Below are 22,676 nucleotides of genomic sequence, written 5' to 3' on the forward strand. Positions count from 1 at the left end.
ATCATAATACACACTTGAAAATGAAAATACAATTCCACAATAGCATTGTCATTTTTCACTTATGTATGTGTTATTTGAGTCATTGAGTGGGCTATATTCCAATATTAATTCAAGTTAAGCAATATTTAAGTAAACAAAACGGACAATTTAAGAATAAAAATGGAAACTGCATTTGACCTTTCAGCTTTTCCATTTTTATTTTTAATATGATTTAATATTTTATAGAACGCCCATACGAGTACCGGTATGTGAAAAAGCAAATTGTATCATTGAAGTTTCATTCACTTTACTTAAATAACACATGTTTTAAATTATTACGCTAGTGTGGAATTACATTTTCAGTTCTATAAAGTCCCCTCTTGGCTTCCAAACATTGTCCTGTGTTGATGAGGCCGGTTTTAAGCACATTACTGTCGTCAGCTGTGCTGCTGGCTGCAGTCGTACATATTCTGGTTGTTAACAGATACAAACAATACAATAATCGACATCATCTCCGTGACACTGAAAACGTCAAAGCAGCTTCTAACCTGCTTAGAAAATGGTATTTTATCTGAAGAGCACCAAAAGAGGATTCACGCTGGTGTTGCTTCCAATCCAGTGTATCTTCAGAAAACAAGCACAGGAAGACGCACTGTTTCCTTGGGAGCCGGCCCCGCTGTGAGCAGCACTTGGCAATCACTCGTCTTGTACATCAGAAGGAGAGAAAAATCAGCCGAAGCTGGAGGCAGAGCGATATGAGCAATTAGGTCACTTAGTCTGGAAAGAGCTGCTGAAAGCGTCCATTGTGTTGTCAGAGCAGCACGTTTCGACACCTTGTCCGTTTCACAGGAGTTTTATATGTTTGATTTACGTTGATCTTTCACGCGATGTTTCCTCAACGGGTGGTTACAGATATAATACGGTCTTTTGAAAGTAGCATGCTTTGAATTTTGGTGGTATGCGTTCCTTTACTTGTGAACTTAAGTGCAGAATTATTATAGGACAGCAGCTAAAATGTTACTTTTATGAACTGCTGTGTATATTTTTCTGGACAGGAATATAATATATATTATGCAGCAGACCCAGAGTGTTGTTGGTAATGGCTTTCTATTGTAAGGTCGAATTATTATTTTCAACCAGGCACCGAGAAGGTTCGTCAGGCACAAGGCTGCAAACACCTCCATGTTGTCAACCCCGACTGGCTGTGGAGCTGTCTGGAGCGCTGGGAGCGAGTGGAGGAGCAGCTGTACCCACTGAATGAGGACTGTTCCAAGACGCCAAGGTAAAGGAGCCGTGGTCATGCCAAACCTAATACACGTGAACTGATAAAATACTAACTGCAAAACAATTCCAAATATGAGATCTTTCTTTCTGTTGAAGGAGCAACAGTCCAGCAGCATTCCCTGACATTCAGGGTTCCCTGCAGAAGCATATTGTCCAACCAGCTCCCGTCCCCCACAGACCTCAACCTCCAGCCCCCGAGGTGCGGACCTACGACCCCGTCACAGGGAAGCTGATCCGCAGGGGCCCTCAGGTGCCACGGCCACCATCCTACCTCCAGGCGTCAGGCTCTATGTTGTACCCTGATCACAGAGAGCAGTCTTGTCTCAGGTAAGATTGGAGCAGCGTGAGTGCGATGGGACTTCTGTGCTTTTAACCCATGCTGCCTGTTGTTTCATTTCTTACTACCTGCAAGAGCTGATTTAGTTTAGTCTGGGTTAGTGTTAGCACTGCTAAAGTTTAATAATAATTAGTCAGTACTTTTAATAATGCACAGAGAGGAACCGGACGTGTTAAAGGCTTCATACAGAAACATTGTGATGTTGATGTGGTCCAGTCCAGACATATTGACACAAATAGTAGACATCCTCTTACAATGCATCCAGAAAGAAGCAGAGCTGAAGAATGGCTGATAACTGATCTTAAACGTATTGATTTGTCCTCTGGGCCTTATGTCCATCCCTCTCTTCTCTTTGAACTATAACAGCTGTTGGTGTATTGCTGCACGACTTAATGAATTACGCTCAGTGGAGATTTGCAGTGTCTTCAGCTTTCAACCCCCCCGAACAAAGCTTTTATTGTGAGGGTTGTTTAAAACAGCCGTGTGTGTGTGTGTGTGTGGGGGTGTGGGTGTGTGTGGGTGCGTGTGGGTGTGGGTGCGTGTGGGTGCGTGCGTGCTCGGGACATTTCAGTCTTTAAGGGTCAGACTGCCTGAACATTGACTACAGAGTTTATTATGACCTTATTGAGGTTGAACTTTCAAAATGTGAGAATAAAAGTGACAAACTGTAATTGAAACATTTAAAAGCCAAAATGTATTCCATCTTTTTCACCGACCGTCACGGCGGCTTAAAATGTTTGGAATTGTATATCTATCTATGATGATACTCTGAAAGGAACAATCACAAGCATAACATTGGCCCACATAATTCATGGATTAGAGGCATTATGGAGTTTTCAGGGAGTTGGATTCAATCATCAAAGAAGATCTGTTCAATTAAGCACTGCCAAGAGGAAGTAAGTTGCATAAGATTTACATCGAACGGCCTTCGTTACAGAGAGAAAGCCTTCGCACTCACATTGTTGCTGTGCAGCCTGAACCTTCCCTCTGCAGCCGCACACGTCTGTGTTGTGACAAACGTGCTGATTATGGTCAGCAAACGAGTGCTGTTCCCATTTAAAATGCCAACCGGATAACAAAAGATGATAATATATATATTCATATAGCACTTTGTAGCAAGTATACAAATCTGCACTAAAGCTGTTTCACATTCATAGCTTCTTATTCTAATTCATTCTGAAATGTTACCACAGGGGAACTTCGAGCCAGCGAGATGGCGCTGCAGGATCCAGCCAAGACGACGAGCAGCCAGGCCCGTCTCGCCGGGAGCGACAGCCGAGCATGTCAGAAACGATGCCTCTGTACACACTTTGTAAAGAGGATCTCGAGAGCATGGACAAAGAGGTAAGTCAACCCGGCGGTGTGGTTTTGATGTTGGATGTTACACATGGAACACACAGTGACGGAGATCACATGGTTTTTTTAAGGGTTGCATTTCCATTGCAACCTCACAGCAGGTATAAGTGTGTCCACCTGCAATTTTCTGCAATCAAACAAGCTTTGTCGACGTCAACACAAACTGTGTTTAGCTGCGAGTAGATTCAAAGCTCCTGCAGAGAGACGTCCTCGTTTCTTTCCCGTTCTTAACTTGACCTGATAAGAACCTTCTGATCTTCTCTTTTTGCAGTGCTGATGCAGCTGTAATGATAGTTGCATGGTGTGTTGAGAAGGTTATTTCAGTGGAATCAGCAGTTTTTCTCTTACTGTAAAGGTTCAACATGTGAGATACGGCAGAATTAACATTATCAGCAGCCCCAGCTGTTTTGTACCAATGTTAAATGATTTACTGTGTGTGTGTGTGTGTGTGTGTGTGTGTGTGTGTGTGTGTGTGTGTGTGTGTGTGTGTGTGTGTGTGTGTGTGTGTGTGTGTGTGTGTGTGTGTGTGTGTGTGGTCTTTTGGTATTTCGTGGCGATGTTTCAGATTGACGGCCATCCTGTGTACAGTTCGCCACGACGCACAATCTAGTCTTGTCGTTCGTTTGTACACTTCATGCTTCTTTAATGTTGCATCTTCCGTGTGTAGTCCAGTTTGCCATCTCATATTCACATCAGTCTTTCTGCATGTCGTCTTGTTGCCATCCTTGCGAGGCAGGTGAAGTGATTACTAACGTCTGAGAGCTCGGCCCCTCCTGCTTGGATCGTATTCTTTAATGGAGTCGGAATTCTTCTAATTCTCCGGCGAGGGGGGGAAATGTGCAAAGCAGATCCTTGAGATCTGTCAAGGGCCTTTCAGCCGGAGATTAATCTGCAGAAGAGGCTTGATGGCTTGTTCACATGGGCTCTGTTTGAAGTGAAGTCACGTGTGTGTTCGTGGTAATTACCCCGTCTCTTGTTCTTAACGGGAACACGTCTTTGGTCAGCTGCATTGGTTACCACTCTTTCTAGATAAAGACATTTATTGCATCGGGCAGTAATGCTTATTGAAGGCTGATGGAGCTAATGTTTAGGATTCATTTATATTAAGGATGCACACGAGGAATTTAGGTCAACATAAAGGAAACACTTAACAAAGAAATGATAAAGAACTTTTTGATTTGGATCAGACATCGAGCTTCACCCTTCCACCAAGTTTCATAAATATCTGTCCAGTAGTTTTTTCCGTAATCCTGCTGAAAGACCGACAAACGGACCGAAACGAAGACGTAACCTCAAAGTGGTTTTCTATCCTTAAACCTTTAGATCAAACACAGGTTCTAGATCCTGCAAGAAAACGATCCTCTAAGTGACATTTAAATGAAGGCTCTGGATGTCAGTGGGATTGGTCTTGCCTTAAATGACGGAACATCTTCTATTAATGATATGCAGAGCAGCCTGCCGGGTTATTAACTCAATTGAATTCTGAAGTTAAGTAACTTTTTAGCTGCAGGCGACGGCTTAGTCTGAGAACTGCTGCGCCATGCCTTTCTGTAAATAGAATTGCTTCTTTTTTTCCCCCTCCCACACTTATGTGTTTGAAGGAGATGCATGGCTGCATCCCATATCGTCTAAAAATTACTGACCTAGAATATTGCCAATGACAACAGCTATTTAACATTTCTCTTTTCATTTTATATCCATATCTCCAAGCTTGTAAGATGCTGTGTGATTAAAAGAAATCTATTTTTGGTGTTTGAAGATGAAGCTTAGACATACTCTACTGATTTTTTGCATACATGTTGACTTATACATTAAAGAATGATATTTTTCATGTACCTCTTATGTTGGAGGGGATGGACACACTTTTTTAATCCTTTCCCTACAGTGTTCAGAGTGTCACTCTTATACAGCCCCATACAAACCACTTCGGCATGCTGGGAAACCCAAAGCTTGCCTTCCTTTTGAGCCGCAGCGCAAGAATTTATACTCTAATTTCACATAAATGTCTAATAGTATAAATTGAAGTGACGATTCTTTTGGACGGACTTGAATATAAATGCGTTTTTCTTTCTGATTATTGATACGAAAGATCATCCTTTGCTTGATGGGAGATGAAACCGTCCTGACTGTTCTTATACAGCAGTTATGGTAAAATCAGGACGGATTTTCGAAACCATGTCAGAGTTTGTTCCTATTAGACATCATTACGACTGCAGCAGGAAGCAAACTGAAAACTGTGTTTCTATTATTAATCATGTGTCAGATGTTGGGTCAGACCTTTAGCATGATTGTTTGTAGCGAGCTGGGATGGTTGGAAGAGAAGAGAATGTGGCATTTGAAAAGCATATTCTTCATGATTAGTTGAATGTTATAAGTATGTTGTGGTAATGGACGGCGTTGCGTAATTTTTGAGCACATGGATGACTTAAATGTCTTAGAGTTTTTCCATCAGAGAGGATCTTGAGCTTAGCTAGCGGATTAATCATTTGATTAATAAAAGATCTCAAATAAATTGGTCCCCACTTACAGTATGTTGTTGTATGTTGAAGATATGGAGGTTTGCTGTATACGGCTTAGACTCTTATGTAGATGTGCCAAATCAACAAGTTGAGAACTACTATGGTAATTATTCATCTTCTGTGAACCCACAGACACCAGACCTATCTGACTTCTGTCATCACTCCAAGTATAGAAGTTGTCAAACGGCATTATCATTTATCTCATCTCGGAACCACAAATGTCAAAGCGCTGTTCTTTTGTTTTTGTTAATTGGTGATATTGTGCAATAAAACATTGTCACGGTAGCACGGACTTGACATTAATTTTCAATCTTAATTAAAGGCCAACCTCTAATGTAGCACGTTGATGGTCGAAGTTGGCGTTTGGTTAATGAGTTGTTCATTGCTCACACCAGCCATTGTTCCCCAAACACCAGAAGCACTTATTGTGCAAATATGACATTTAGAGCGCGCGAGCGGAGAAGATTTCGTCATGTTGTGTCCAATCCAGTTGTGTGTGTTGCTTAAAAAGACACTGATTTCATTTTGAGACTTAAAAATACTTTCAATGTTGTGATAAATTCAAAATGAAAATGTCAGGTGCTCATTTAAAATGTAGGAGAGTTCTGCATGGTCCTGAAAGTGAAACCCAAACGTGACATGTACCTGCTTCTTTAAGACCAAACCTAAAAGATGAACCCGTCTGGTAATTACAAAATCCAGACCAGAATCTGACCAAAGCCCAGAGGTTATAGGTTCATATTATTATATATTACAGAGAGTTGGCTCACAAGGTTCTGGTTCTCTTTGCCCTATGGCTATTGCATGTCTACTGGCAACACATGACATGCATGGACAAGTACCAGTCTGAGAGCTATGCTAGACAACAATTAACTCAGATTTGTACTTAATTTGCAGCAAAACAGCTGCTTAAAGCATCTTAGATGTGATCATACCAAATCTTTATGGGCAAATAGTGTCCTAGACGCAACAAAATAATAATTGGCTAAGCCTTTATCGGCATGTTATAGAGCAAATTCTGTGTGTAAGATGTTGTAGATGCACTGTGTTCCAAATGTCACCCTCCTCTGAGTGCCTTAGCTAAAGGGCAGTTTATGACGATCTAGATCTTCAGGGCAAATGGAAAGATCCGGTCCTAATTGACTGGAGCAAAGAACACATCTGAGTCAGGTAGACAGCCTTATATTTAAATGTCACCAGCGGGTACTTGCTGATATGCGTCAGTTTACCTGAAGCAACACGCACAGAGATGTCCAGCAAAGAGTTACGGCAGTGTACCGGCTTGACCTTTCTTTGAAATGGCTGTTCCCCTGTTGGCTGTGTGATGACTGTGACTTTGAGTTACACTTGGGATGTCACCAAACCAGAACTTTAGTAGATGATGCCAGTGAAATTACTCTATTGTCGATACCAATTTGTCAAAAACAATAAATCCCATGTACTTCAACATAGACTCCAAGTCTTAATTCCTTCTATAATATCTATTATATATTGCTCCTTTAAATAAGTGTATTTATTCAAGTTTCTGGCCCAATTTTTTTTTTTACAAGATTACATTTGATCGCATCATGATAAAGTTACAATTTCGTTTTTCTATTGCACCTGCGCTCACCAGCTGCTAACGGCTAGCGTTCCTCCTGCCGATTTCCACACAAATTTGTCGTTCACAATGTAACATCAGGGAAGAAATAGAGTGCGTCCCCTTGATGCATTCATAGTGAGTTTACTGGGTTCCAAACACATTTTCTATCGTCCCCGGGAAGCTGTGAGTCTCGAGCCCCGGCACCATATGGACTATCAGTCATGTGTTTGATATTATAATTCAGGAAAAGTTGTCCTGTGTAGTGGTCTGCTCTAGGACTGTCACCTTTTCATCTAACTAACATGGAAGGAGTCTGTCTGCATGACGGACCTTCGATTTTCTTAACAACTGTTCATCCGCTCGACTTCACACTTGGCAGGAGTATTGCTGAGGATGCACACGCACACCCCTGCATGTATATATCGACAATCGCCTGATGGATCATTTTAACATATTGCCCAACCCTATTTAGAAGTGAACCATGTAAGATCAACGGCTGTAGCTGTCTTCCCAGTTGTACAAAAATGCCACCCAGATACTACACCGCAGATGATCTACGAGGAGTCTTATCTCTACTGAAAGACATCATTGCCTTGTGGGTGCATATGGGCTTCATCAGTGATGGAAAACTAAAACGTATCATCAACAGTAAAGGCGGCTTATAAATATAGTTTTAATCAAACTCTCAGATGGGGATCATAAAAATAAGAAAATTAGACCACTAAACAGCAAGAGGTGCAATAAAGACGTAGATTCATCTTTTGATTCTGCAGGTTCCTGTAAGAGACTCTAATGTCACTGAGTCAGTTAGTTATATCACATCGTTGCTTGTGATGTTTGCATAGTCAAAACTCTGCCATTGGGTGTCTGATTCTGTGTTGACAAGATCTGTCAAATGTCACGTGTCGAGCTCACTGCCACGTGTCTGCTCTCTCCATCGTGACTCGTAGTGTTCTCATTACTCCCTTAATGAACTATCTACCATTATGAAAGAATGATTTCTCTGCTTCGTTAGAAATCAGACATGTTGACTTAGCAGGAAAAACACAGGTGACTCTAGTCTTGTTAATGACTGTTCAGGTCCATTAAGTGTCCCAGTAAGCCGTGCCATTGAACCTGTATGCACAATGCCACCGGCCTTGAACTAGCTCACCTGAATGGCACGCAGTGCTTTTCTTGCTGCGACAGACAAACATGTCTGCTATGAAAAAGATGTATCGATGGATGTGAATTAGCTTGGCTCTCCATTACTTTAGTCTGCATGTACAGCATCTAGTCAGTCTTCTGTTTGATACAAACGGTGTCAGGCTCTCTAAAGGCAGAACGAGTAGGATTTGTCAGTGGCGGTTTTTAAACGCAACATTCAAAGTAGGCCCCTCCTGCGTTGCTCAACGAGGGTTGGGGAGAAAACCAACCCCAGATTCACTGGTTTTGGAATGAGCTTTGTCCTCTTGGCATTTCGGCTCGCTTTTCTTTTCCAGCGCTGTGTCCGCCATTTGTATCTTCCTCTTGGATGCATGCTTACGATCTTGCACCTGTTCTCTACATTTTTATAGAGGTTGACGCCAATAACACTGCATAACAAGAGATTCCAGCAGATGGCTGGGTCTCTGCAGATGCATACACTGCCACACACTTCCAGTGGGTCATAAGTAATGATTTAGAGTAGGGCTGATGTATATTAGGGAATATTTTCTATATTATAAAGATACAATTACAGACTATTGTTTTATGTTGAAGTGCCCATACAATCGCGCAATTAGTATTTTTTGTCCAACCTGATGGTGTCCCAGGACCGTGTTTGAGCCCCTGCCCCTGGAAGCATTGGGTATATGAACGGCTTTATTGCTCTGTGGCATCAGACTTGTGATTACAGCTTTAGGGTAAGTAAGTAAACTTTATTTAGTATAGCATAAAACAGGAAATAGAAGCAAACAATAAAATATAACAGACCTTAAAAAACACACAAAATTACAAATACTAGACAGCGAAAGCGAGATAAAGGAAAGTGATATGGAAACTGAGGCATTAAACTCCAGCTCCTCCTCATCTCAACAAGCTGCCATGCCCTGATATGAGTGCTGATTGACATCCACAAGACCCAAGTTCTGATAAGATATGAGGGCTATGGAGGATTGTGTTTGTTTGGCGTGCCGACAATGAAGCTTAACATGCTTTTTAAAGGCCTTGCAGAACAGATAAGTAGGAGTCATGATGAGACCATGTCATGTAACTTGCACTTTTCTGTGCACGATCGAACGCCACCAGAACACAAGTCGGTGTAGACGGGGCTGAAAGCAACTGTCACATAAATCCCTTTGTTCACTGGACTCTCTGCTGGTTCAGGGCTGCCTGCAACCAACAATTATGTTCATGATTAATCAGTGAGTCCATGGTTTTCTTAATTAATCACTTGGTCCAGAATTAAATAAGAAATGCCCATCACAATTTCTGAAACCCCAAGGTGACGAGTGTTTTTTTTATAATGAAATTGTCAAATAATTTCAATTAAAGGTTCAATGAGATCACCAGTCAGTCAGTGGAAGCTCAGTGTGTGTGTGGTGCTGTCCTTGGTCCTGAAAATGTTTATGCATGTCACTGAGTTGCACAGTAACAGACTTCAGAGTAGTGCTACAGAGTCAGGTGCAGTCAACCATCTGACAAACACAACCAGAAAATCGCTGCTCCCAGACAAGCCACTCCATCATCCAAGTCAGACTCCATCGTCCGTCCCTAAAGCTGGAGCGCTATGAATATTCCCTCTGCTCCGGTGTCCATTTGCCAGTCCTTGGCAGCCTGACAGAAATATCTTCAGTGTCCAGTTTTGGTCCTCGCTCCAAAAACTTGCCTCCATTCTGTCAGGACAAATGTCTAAACTGTACAGATTCAGAAAAGTACATCATTTATATAAACACGCTCTAAAGTCTCTGAAGTATCTCATGTTTGAGCCTCTTCCTTTCCAAAGTAATGTTTTCAGCTCAGCCTTATGTAACCACTCTAGACTTAAGCTCAGCTGCCGTGTAGCAGATCTTTCTGAGATAGGGGTGAAAAGAAGCAAATATCTTCCCGTCTGCAGAGCCGCTTTATAATTCTCGTCCTCAAGAGATGGTTGCATTCACTGCATTTAAGTGCTGTTCTCGTGTAAGGAGCAGGCAGAGGAGTAATGTAAATTCTTGTTGTGGTAGGTCGCCTTCAGAATGGGACTTGTCCTTGACTCAATAGCTTTATCGCATTCGGCCTTTGATGTGCCCCCGAGCTGATCAACAACTCTGTTGAATACAGGTATGAGCGCAGAGGCATTGGAGGTCTTTGTGCTCCCGTTTGATCGGCCTCACCACTTTTAACTTCTTAACTTTTCTTTTGTGAGTACATTCACTAGTAATACACCGTGTCTGCCCCGCCGCACATTTGTATTCCTTTCCTTTTTCCCCTCGGCCTCTGGTGAGCGTTCCTGTATAAACGTGGATCCCCAAGCTTCTTCTGCGCCCACCTTATATGACCCGCCAACAGTCTTACTCCAATTACCACCTCTGACTACCTTTCGCAGATGGAGTCAGTCATTTTGGCAGGGAATAAAGCCAGTATAAGCCGCCTTCAGCAGGAATTTGCTATGCAAATTTCTTGCTGTGCAGTCGTCAGTTTGGTGAAGACTTAAGCTCTTTGTACAATAACAGTGAAAACGGAAATGGGTCAGGACAATGAGCTCTGATTGACTGGCTGCGTGGAACGAGCTCGCACTGTGAGTTCCAGCCTTGTACTCTTCTGTCTTGCCTGATTCACCTCAATGTTCTGCCATTGATATTTTTATTTTAAATGCCGACCTGAGGTGAAGCTGTGCTCTTGGGAAACTTTGTCCTTTCCTCGCCTGAAAGTTTAATGCTCTCCTAACTTCATTGCAGGTGAAGCTCTGCAGTGTTTCCTGCATGCAGCTGCCAATAGCCACTGTATTGAGTCTCATTGTGCTGTTCACAACTGAAAATAATCGTTAGATGCAGCCCTATCTCGGAGCTCTTGTACGTAAAGTAAGAAAAACTTTAGCATCAAATTAAAAATATTAATAGATTTCAAAGGTTCCAAGATGTTATGTTTAGGACAGTATAAGATACAGCAGGAACTTCATTTAAAAACCTGTGTAATGGCGACACATTTTCCTTAATCGTCTCTAGCTGAAACTGTGGGCATCAGCACTTCATTGCTCCCACATGACCAGGTACTCCTAATATACTTTCATTTAAAACTAATGTGTCGGTTGCTTTTACACAAACGTCCAGAGTTTAGAAGTGGAATCTTTAATAGCTTTGCTGGACAGGAAACATCGAATCTGCTTTCATTGTGATTCATGTACGTTTTGATGCGTCAGCAACATTACAGTCAGATTCTTGTGCATAATGAGATTAAATGAGCTGCATCTTTTCCTTCCAAACGTGCTCCTCCGTCCGTCCTCTACAAACGGCGCTTAACAAAAATAAGGTTGCAACTGAAGCGTTTGGCTTAAAATAAACTCTATGCCCTGAAATCTCCCTCCTACTGAACTCTATTTGCAGTAATGAGACCAATAACCTGTAAACCGTCATTGACGCGCTGCCATGCTGTGCTCTGCAGCGTTTCATGGGCGCCTCTTTTCGTGGCCTTTTTGATTTTCGCCAGGAAAAAGTTTTTTTAATGCTTCCACTTCTGCTAAGGTTGTACGATCCCTACTGGCATAGTGAACTATAGATTGTTTTTCAAAGGGTCATGATCAGAAGCAGACATGGCCAGATACTCAGTGGTATTGGTCGTTAGCAGACGAGAACTGCTCTGAGGCGTACACAGAGCATGGAAGTGGTTTGCCCTTATAGTTCTGTCATTGGTGTCCCAGAAATGCCACTGCCTGGGAACAAGTGTCAGAGACGTTGATTGAAAGCACTTTTACATTACAGGTCACTTCCTTTCATTTTAAAATGTTCCTTCTTTGCTCAGAAGTATGCCGACGTAGTGTTCTTAACACCTTAAAGTTTCATGCTTTACTCTAAACTTTAATTATACTGCAGTTACTGGGTAGATGTTTCTGTGTTTACAAAAGAAGTTAATTATATTTTTGGAAGTGTTTGTGTCGATGCTTCAAGCCTTGGATTTTGCGTTGTCCATGGCATCTGTTGACAGAACCGGTGTTGCTAGGAGACGCAGGCGGTCTAGTCTTCGAACATTGGTCCTTATTATGAGGTTCAGCCTTTGAGAGGATCCGTCGTGCTGTGAAGCTTTTACTCCCCGAACTGAAGATAGCAAGCTAGGCTAACTAGCTTACGTTCATAAAATGGTGTTTGGAAAGTGGAAGCTAGTTAGCGTTAGCACGAGTCCTACTAAACGTTACTTTATACGATTTACTTATTTCAACACCTGCTAAATCATTGGCAGCTCCCGCACAGTTAGTGTTGGGGTTACCAGTGTATTTGTACGTACAACTACCAATAGTCCAAATTAAGACACGTAATGTACAGTTACAAAATAACGTACGGAGTGCATGCACGACTAACAACATTGTTCCCCAGCTGCTCGACTGATTTGTAGATATTCAAATTACAGCAGCATCAGTGTGAAAAATGAGCTTTTCATTAATAAATAGCTCGAATCAGAACCCCCCCCCACCTGCTTATATGTCCATTTATCATGGGGGTAAACCTGCTCATATTCATTGTATTTACCTGAAGGGTAAAGAGGCTTTTAATGTTCCCTTTTTCTGCAGGCCAATCTGACGAAAAAACGATGACGGACCTCCTTTTTCATAAATCGTTGGCCCAAAACATCGTCACTGTTGAGGCTCATGGGAGAAGGTTATGGGGAAAATGCCATGTAAAAAAAAAAAAAAAAAAAAAATTTGTGCTGAGATGACATTTTAAATGTGTGTTTCTGACGGTTATTGAACAAACACACCTGTCTTATTTGTATACACACCTGTAATGTTTTGGTGCCTGCGGAGTCATTCTCATTCAAATATTGATTCAGCAAATTGGATTAAAACCAACACTGACCCAACGTGCTCAGAGCTTTTCTGTTGTTTATTTTCAGACCAGCGTTGCCTCAGGCACCCTTACCTTTTACCTTCCCCAAGGTGCTCTGTGGCCAGATGACCAGACAACAAGGCTTTAATGAGCCTGGCTTCATGCCAGTAATGATCCTGCCTCTCACCTGAAGACAATGTCCCCCTGCATGTATCCCAGTGTCCCCTCTGCTACATGCTGTTAATGAGTGAATGGACATGTTTGTTTAACCTGCTCTAAATGTTCAGTAACCTTGTGGCAGTATAAATTATGAGCTGCTCAAGAAAATACGAGATCGATGAACCGCAAGATGTCCGGCTCGACAGATGAGCTTTGTTGTATTTGCCTCTGGATTTTTTCCCTTTTCCACATTATTCCATCTGCAGAAGACGGACAAGATCATCCTTAATCAATGTGTTCTCTATTTCTGAGCCTAAGCCACTGCATTTACGGTAGCTTGGCTATTTAGAAATGGCGGGTTTGTACAGGACGTCCTGTGTGTCTCTACTGACCGAAAGAAATCTATCTACAACTTTTGCTAATGGAAAACCAAGAAAGGGCGACTGGCGGTGGTTAGAGCTGTGCCATACTGTGCAGTGGAAATGTGGAATTACAACATTTACTTCATAATGAGAAGTTAAGGCAAAAACACATGTCTCTCGACACTTAGTTCATAAAAGCTCCTTTTTTGAAAAAACAGGTGGACGACATCTTAGGCGAGGAGAGCGACAACGAAAGTGAGGGGCGAGGGAAGGAGAAGCCAGGTAATGAGGAGGTGGAGGATGAAGAGGAGCAGCAGCCAGGAGCTGGACAGATATCAGCATCAGGAGGAGGAAGAGAAGGTCTTCAGACGACGACCGTGGAAGAGCGGATCCAGCCACCATCCAGTGAGGCCAGTGTGCCGTGTAGTGTGCCAAGGTGAGACCCTTCCATCTAGTATCGCTCCTTTTGTGTCTAGACTGCAACTCGTTCAGCAGCGCTTCTCAAGTAAAGTGTGGTGCATAGATATCATGTAACTCTCTGTCTCTCTTAACCCAAAACTATTTACTGTCGCATGTTTCCTTTCCTCAGTGCCTCAGTGTCATCGCTGTTGGCACTCTGCTCCTTCCCCGTTGATCCTCTACATCGTGCATGAACACCCTCCGCTCGAGAAGGATGCTTAACTTAAATTGCAGTTGGCAAGAATGGAAACCCATTGAGAATCCTTGCAAATGTACTGTATATTTTCCAATGACTTATTATCATAACACAACACTTCATCAGTGCGGCTATGCCGAAGCCAGACGGTCTGGTCGGTTGCCATGGAGACTGATTCCAAACAGACAGCAGGCGGTCGGCGAGTTCTGAACATGTCGGCGTCTCTTGTCGCTGAAGGACGGGCCTGAGCCGAGCCGTTAGACTGCCAGGACTCAGCCTCTCCTGACGGGTTGTTAGATTGTCTTTTCTGTAGCTTGTTATCTGTGTCTCCGTGTTCCTTGAGCAGTTTATTTTCAAGTTCAGTAACAACAAGCGGAAACATGGAACAAATTCGACACAAACAGTTCCTTGAGTGGCCACTTGAGGCTCTAAAAGCTAGTCAATCCCCGTAGACCCCCCCCCATGTTAAAATGTACCGCATAAATTGTTACGTGCATCCATCTACATACTGTGCTTTCTGCTTAGCGGCTCAGTAAGAATGCATGAACGGTTGCAGCCCTACCTGACACCTGTGGTGGACAAATCTGTACCAGTGCGTTCTGTGTAGTGTTGTCTGGAGAGGCAACATAATGCAGTTGCTCTCTGAACAGAAGGGGAACACTGAGTTGGTTTGGTCGTCGGGTAAAGTAGCTTTTTCCCCTCTTATGTATTAATGAGTACAATGATCTGGGGGCTCTCCACACCTGAATATGTAACAATAGGCCTCTCCATAATCTGTATTTGACTGACATGTGCTTGATTACCAGTCAATCTTGTGCTTTATATATATATCATGCTCTTTGAATACACGTTCCAACCTAAATCTTGATGCATTAGTTAATTATGTTTGTAGTTGTGTTTTATGTATTCAACTTCAGCTCCACGTTTCACTGCGTAGAAGGAGAGCAGGATCTCTCACACTTTGGTTAGCCGCATAAAAAGATGACAGCCGGTTGTCCTTCATGTTGAACCACTGCACTTCCAGAGCGGGGCTTCCTTGTAAGCTCAGCCTTACTGCTGTGATTGACGGAGCCTAAAAAAAGAAGATGCCTTGTTTGCGGTGTTCTTCTTCCCCAGTATTACTCTCAGAAACCTACTTTATTTGCTGCATGTCTAGTCTTGGTTGTGGCTCCGCATCCCTGGCTGCTCGTGCTTCAACAGGCAGCAGGATGATTCTTTTTTTGCACGTCAGTCCTGGTCTGACACCTTTAGTTGCTGCTCATGAGTCGAGCCTGAAATACACTGTTCGCTTTGTTGCTTAATTGCCGGTGTCCAACTCCAGTCAGTGCAAGTTTGCAGAGCAGTGACACACAATCAGACAGCCTGACACACGTGTGGAAGTTGGATTGTGAAAATTGGCACGTCCAGTGACGAGGTCTAATAATATCACAGCTTAGCTGGTTAGATTCTCCGTCTCTCTCTTGTATCTTTATTTTTAACCACTATAATGCCCTGACAACAGTTTCCGGTTGTATGTTGTGAAGAATGTTACATTTACAGGAATCTGCTTTATACAGGTCACTCCTCTGCATCAACCTCGAGTGAATAGCTCGTACTGTCTCTTACTTTTCTTTCTGATTTCTCTTATGAAAACCAAAAATAAATAAACCACAAAAGAACTGAAGTCCTTACATATTATAAGAGCAACATATAAATTATAGATTTAAAAGCCGGAAAGACATGCTGGCAGTCTATGTTGTACAATTTTATACAATTTATTTGAAACCACAAAGTCTGCTGAGGAGGCAACTCAAACTAAATATATAATCTCATCAATTACACAACCCTTATATCCTGGAATGAAGGACACAGACTTTTGTATTACGTTCCTTCAAAGTAGAGCATACTAAAGTAGATTAAGTATTACACTTTCATAAAGTTGGAAGACACATCCTGACTTTCGTCTCCAGCGAGGGTCAAGATCCAGAAATGCTGGATCCTACATTTCACATCATGCAACAGCATTTAATCTCCCACTTGCACATCATATGCCTTCTTCTTGCAAACCCCAGACCTCCAGTTTGTACCACAGGCTTCCTTTTAAAATAAAATGTTCGTCTCCAGCCCAAAACTACAATCACGTGTCCCTTTAACCTCCTTACTGTTTATTATATATAATATTAATATTATTCTATATAATAATATTTAATTTATTCTATATAATAATAATAATATTATTATTAATATAATAAATTAAATATTATTATATAAAATAATTATTATATAATAATATTATATATAATATTTAATTTATTATATATAATATTATTATTATATAGAATAATAATTATATATTTATATATATATATATATATATAATATTTAATTTATTATATTAATAGTATTATTAATATAATTATATATATATAATATTATTATATAGAATAATAATGCTAATATTAATAATATTAATGTTATCATAATTCTATAGTTAGTGAACTGTTCGTCGTACCTTTTTTATAAATATATGAATAAATATAAATAATGAAACATTTAATTTACAGGGAAAACATTGCCAAATAATTAAATGTTGAGAAAGCTATGATTTGTTATTTTTAAGAAAGTCAGACATCCACGTCTAACAGTCAGACTGCATGAATGTAATTTTCTTGTCCGACAGAAAAGAATTGGACTGTATCGTTGTCCGGTGCGTCATTAAAAGGCAATTTGAGGTTTTAGACACGACCCTGTCGGACCTGCACTCCGTCGGGAATGCAGGTTGTCAGTCTGTCAGTCTCCATCCCTTCACCACTTCCTCTTATTTGGCACAAGATAGACATACATCTGTTGCTAAGATACTGTAGTGATGTGAACGTCTCTGTTTTGTTCTCATCATCATTCAGTATCTGCTCTCGCCTTTCTTTCTTATAAAAAGAACATTGCTTTTATATATTTTTCTGTTCTGTTAGGCAACTAACTGCATGGAAATAATAACGTCTTGCTTCTTTTTTTCTCATCTTGTTTTTCTCCCCAGTTAGGATCCATCCTGCTAAGCATGGAGGGATTTCCACCCACAGTGCATAGTTAGAGCAAGTTCCAATTAAGCAGTGCTGTGAGTCCTCACAACCAGTGTTTGAGAACAATCACAAATAATTAGCTTCAACAAGTGATCCAAAGATGATTTATTTATTTTGCACATTGTGAAAAGGAGCCGTCGTATTCACTCATTGTGTGGTACTGTATGTCCCACAAGTCTTTCTACAACAATAATTACAAGCTCGGTTTTTTTAAGAGCTATTAATGCAGCTACGTTTTCACAAAGGTTCGATATGCTGCACATTACAGTGCTTCACAAAAGACTACTTCCTTATCTTGAGTGTTTAAAACCAGCGTGCAGCCTGAAGCTAAAGAAAGTCATTCGGACCGACGCGTTGCAGAGGCTTCCCTCCGAACATCAGTCATGGAATTTAAACGTGACAGAGAGAAACCCTATTTGTGAATTAATACCCAGTGAGTGAGTGTTTGCAAATTCACAACTTCAGACTGTAGAAGATCATTTTAAGTGGACCATCCTTATAAATGTGCTTCAGTTCCCACCAACTCTCTGAAGACGCTAATAACTTCACTGTAATTGTGTGTGTTAGCGCACATGTGCATAATAATGGGCTTATTTTGCACAACATGTTGCACATTACCTCATTTAAATACGTGCAAATAGCACATAGACGCTATTTGATTGGCAGCAGTGGGTGCTTTGAGAATTAACCGGTTTAACCCAAACCGCCTCAACTCTCCGCCTCTTGTGCTCCCGGCTGTGCTCCTTGACACTGAATTGCTTTAATGTTGTTAGATGCGTCTCTATAACTCAGAAACGAGGAAGATTTCCTGCAAGCTGGTTCTTCAGCCCACTTGTTGAAATGCGTTGGTGGTCATTAACTGTTCGTCTGGGTCGATGTGAATGATTTATGATGAGCAGTGGCACTCGGGGCTCGAACACATTTAAGATTTAACAAGGAGGTTGCAGGGTGGATTCCACCAGCTCACAGAAAGTGCAGTCACACTTCCACTCCCTTTCTGTCGTGCACTGAGGAGGTTTGTGTTGGACTAAGTGCCTTACTTACTTAAAAGTCTTTCACATGTTAGTTTTGCCATGTGTCATACATCAGGTATCGTCAGTGGAGGTCCTGAGCCATCAAATATAAGGCTTCTTAAGTTATTCTTACAGTAATATGAACAGTATGAATAATAGATGTTAGCCTCTGGTAGGGACGGCATCACAGAATGCTACAGTACATGAAGGCTTGGATCCAATGTTTGCTCCTCAAGAAACGTGGAAATTCACTGATCTGTGTATCGACTGCTAAACGTCTGGTATCCTCACATCCATTTGGCCCAAACACTCGTCATAGTCTTGCATTGTGATCTAATCGGTTTTACTTTACATGTGTGCAGCACCGTTTATCAGGAGCACGTTGTGAGACTGACGGTGCAGCTGAAGCACAACGGAGGCTTCCAGTTGAGGATTAGTGAGTTGAACCCTTTTTAGTGCCAAGTGATGCATGGCTCAGGGATTCACTCCTCAGCACTGCTACACTTTCACTACCAAGATTGTCCCGATCAAATTAATTTTTAAACGTGGACGGAAATGGTGGAACGAGTTCCCCTTTTGATATCAGGTCAGCAGAAGGTCTTCACACCTGTCGCGGACTGAAAACTCACCTGTTTCGACTGCACCTCGGGCTATTGTTTCTGTATGTTGCACTTTGTTTGGCTTATGGGAAGCTATTGTTCTGCACTTAAACGATTTCACCTGTTTGAAGCTAAAGTACTTCCAAGATTCTTGCTGTTCGGAGTTGTATCCTCTTGATTGTTTGCACTTATTGTACGTCGCTTTGGACAAAAGCGTCAGCTAAATGAACTGTAAGTCTTCAGACGTCCTATTAGACCGATTCACCGCTCAAACACATCCGCCGTTATCGGCTCTGCTCACTTTTCATTTCCCGTCTCTCGAGGTGAGACGCATTCATTCAGACGCTCCATCGCTCCCTGTGTCTCTGGAGTGTATTTATTTCAGAGTGAAAATGAAAGTGTGAAAGTTGTCAGCTTGACTGAGCACGTTATTATAACATGGCCAGAGCGGAGGTGAAGCAGGAAGCAAATGTGTTGTAATGTTTTCCATTCGAGTTGTCAGACAGCAAAGTGTGAAACTGTTGATGTGTTTCATCTTCTTTGACCTTCTTTGTTTGACGTGTTTGAACCCGAGCTTGCCGGCTTTTCCGGCTTCTTGCACTTCATGCATGGTCTCGCATGTATTTGTTGTGTGTGAAGCTGCTTGTACAACACAGAAGATGAAAGGCGCTCATGTACTCCGTGAAACTCTTCTTCTTTTCAAGTAATATGATCCTCAATGCTTCCACACATTACTCTTATGACTCTTTTGTCACGACTATCGTTTCAGCATCGCTCGCCGACTGATCCTGAAAGGAGATTGAATATTTAAACCTGCTACAGGTAGTGTGCAGAGCTTCTTCACTGCCTGTTGCTACATTGCGCCCTAATACACATGTTGAGGTTAGACAAAGAAACCTGAGCCGTGCTCCTCCACAGACAGAAGTCTCTCAGCCTGAGAAGTGTTTGGTTTTTTGAAGTTGGTGAAAAGAAGCCAGTGACTAAATCGTTCCCTCTCATTAGGATGGATGATGCACAGCTGGGCAGCAGAGCATGAAGTCTCTTCTTCTATTTGACCGCACCCACTGTGTGATATCAAAGAGGTGCTCCAGTCTCTGATACGATTAAACATGAATGAAATGCAGAGCAGCAGAACGCCCCGGGTCTACCAAGAAGCTCACAGTATTATTGTGTTTTCTCTTGCTCTACTGTATATTTCCTGCCAATCAGTGACTCATCATCTGTGGCGAGAGGCAAGCTGGACTTTTCTAACATTTTAATGATTAAGAGTCCTGATTTGGCACTCTCCATCCCACGTTTGTGGGTAAGTTTATGGGGGCTGTCTGCCAGTAGTTCCAGTGGGACCGTGGCCATGGAGAGCCAGATGTTGTTGTTTTTTGTTGTTGTGGCCATTAACGGCACAGTCACAGACCTGCAGGCTGTTGCACAAGCCATTTTTGAAGGCCACTGATAATGAAGCAAGATGACAGTGAGCAATTTGCTGCCTGTTGCAACACCTCTCTCACACTCCATCGTCTGCTCCGGCGATGCCACACATTCCCCTTTTTAGGGAATAATAAAGTTAATGTGGCAAAAAGCGTTCTCAGAATTTGTATTATAAGGGAATCATATTTTGGCTCAATCATGACACCAAATAATCCCTGTGGTTTTGTTTGTAACTGAGGCTCTTCAGCTCCCAGTATGTCCCATCTCGTTTACAACATAAGGGGGTAAATGAAATGGAACAGATATCGAATTGCAATTGTGCAGGTCACAGTTTAGATTATTTCCTAAGAATTAAACTTCTAGTCTGTATTGGTGGTCTACAGAGTATTGGAACATGAATGGTGGGGACTACCCATTAATTGTTCAGTCTATAAAATGTCAGAACAAAAGCCACATCACATTTTTACGTCTTCAAACGGGTCAAGTCCTAACGAGGTTTCATTAGTGATGTAACGGTGAGAAAATCATCAAAGTTGTGAGTCCGATGGGTCTGATGAATTACTAAACTTATCAAATTTTGTGTTGATTGACTAATTGATTAATCATTGGATTGTTTGACTAGTACTAACTTTACTCAGTACATTTCTTGAATAATAATTTGACCTGTGAGAGGGAGGCTGTCCAATAAGAGCACAGACTGAACAAGTCTTTCCAAGAGAAGAACGTGTCCGTAGTACTTTGAGCATAAGACAGCCACAAGAACGTGTTAAATATGGTCCCACGTTCCAATCCAGCATCATTGTGATACAAGCTTACCACTGACGGCTCATCAATATTAATATTTCCTTCTGCTTCATGAAGTAAAGCTAAGAAAGGGAACGCGTTCTGCTGACTTCTCAGTATGTACCAGCACCTCTTGTACCTCTTGTCGAAGTCTTGCTTCGTCAGCTTGTACCTCAGCAGGTAGACGTGGAGGCTGTTCTTAAGTAACTCGCTGTTCACCAATAATAGGCGCCCTGGGAAATGTTCCACATAATGGTGCACGTCTACTTTCTCTCAGTGGATGTTCTTAGTGCCACAGCAATGAACCTGAGGCACATTTTACAAATGGGTTCAACCAGAAGGGCCATTGTTGTTCCACTAAAGGGAAAAGCTCTGGCATGCTAACAGATGTTAAGCGTCTGTATGTGTTGTTTTTGCTGATTTAGCAGTAAGTTTAGATTAAAATCAATGGACTAGTATACTTTGTTCCTCTGATTCCTGTCTGTGGAGCCTACTGCCTATATCACCACATTGAATGAATTAGTGAGTAAAATGATAGTTGATGGTAGTTTTTAAAGCTGTGACTTGTGTGTGTTTGCCTGCTTTGGTCTCCAAGCAGGGCAGAACAACAGAAACCGTAGTACCTTATTGTTCCTGCTCTAAACGTTGTCCTGTATCACTGAGAAAACTGCATTCTACGTGGTGTTTAAAAGGTCTTTAAAAGTCTTGAAGTGAATTGGTTGAAGACTGCAGAAACCCTGAAGTGGGCCGTGTTTAATACTATTGATGTCTAGACACAGTTGTCGGCCCGTCTAAACGTGTGGTGAAGACTGCGGTACCGTATGTAAACACACACACTCGGGTACATCTCCCTGCTGTGTGTGTGTGTGTGTAATGTACTTAATTAAATGCCTCTTAATATGACAGTATCTCATTGCCACTGTTGTACAATGGCGCTCACGTGGGACGGCGAGGATTTATTACATCTGTGTAAAGCAACACAACTTGATGGACGGGATCCATAGTGTGAAAGTCATTTTTCTACTCTGTTAAGCTTCCCGTGTCTCATCTGTCTCCTCTCACACTGCCATCCTTTCTAAACTCCTTAGGACGGGGGTAATTCCAGCAGCAAGTGCAGCCTGTTGTTTTTTGGCTCCCAAGATTCATTAGAGTAAAATTGCTTGTAACATTGGGCAGTTTGTCAGGAGCGTCGAGAAACCTGCAGATATAATGTCCTTCTCTTGTGTTAGACGTGAGCTACCGTTGCTGATGTTCTCTCGTTCTCATGGTGGTGAGCTGACGGGGAAGCAGTCCAATCAAAGCCCCAAAGACAAACCTATAGCCTGATTGTTCGTTGACATAAGCAGTAGCTGGCACCCATTCTCCAGCTGGAGAACCATAATACCATTGCAGAAGAAGATGACGTAATTCAAAGAGCACCAGTCAAACTTCAAACGGTGAAAACCATTTTCAAAAACTTGATGGAAGTATGTGTGTGTTTCATGTTGTGCTGTGAGGTTACGTCAGATCTGTGGAGCCATTAGGCTTCATGTACGTCATTATTTATTCTCTAAATCTGCACCCACCGTTCCAATTTAAAGACTCTTTAC

The 22,676-nt window shown here is 41.9% G+C and overlaps 1 protein-coding gene across 4 annotated transcripts in view; it reads left to right on the forward strand.

The window, feature by feature from the left end:
• Positions 1 to 22,676, forward strand: part of ctdp1 (CTD (carboxy-terminal domain, RNA polymerase II, polypeptide A) phosphatase, subunit 1) — a 56,581-nt gene that overhangs the window by 11,102 nt on the left and 22,803 nt on the right. For 2 of the 4 annotated variants that reach the window (XM_029442977.1, XM_029442978.1), the window contains exons 9-12: positions 1,120 to 1,261; positions 1,360 to 1,590; positions 2,794 to 2,944; positions 13,775 to 13,992. In XM_029442977.1, the coding sequence (XP_029298837.1) occupies positions 1,120 to 1,261; positions 1,360 to 1,590; positions 2,794 to 2,944; positions 13,775 to 13,992 (742 nt within the window). Of the gene's footprint in view, positions 1 to 1,119; positions 1,262 to 1,359; positions 1,591 to 2,793; positions 2,945 to 12,779; positions 12,912 to 13,774; positions 13,993 to 14,145; positions 15,074 to 22,676 lie in introns of those variants that run through there. The other 2 variants (XM_029442979.1, XM_029442980.1) reach the window with 2 other exon arrangements.

Source organism: Cottoperca gobio, chromosome 11, assembly GCF_900634415.1.
Source record: "Cottoperca gobio chromosome 11, fCotGob3.1, whole genome shotgun sequence".
NCBI classification, from domain to species: domain Eukaryota; kingdom Metazoa; phylum Chordata; class Actinopteri; order Perciformes; family Bovichtidae; genus Cottoperca; species Cottoperca gobio.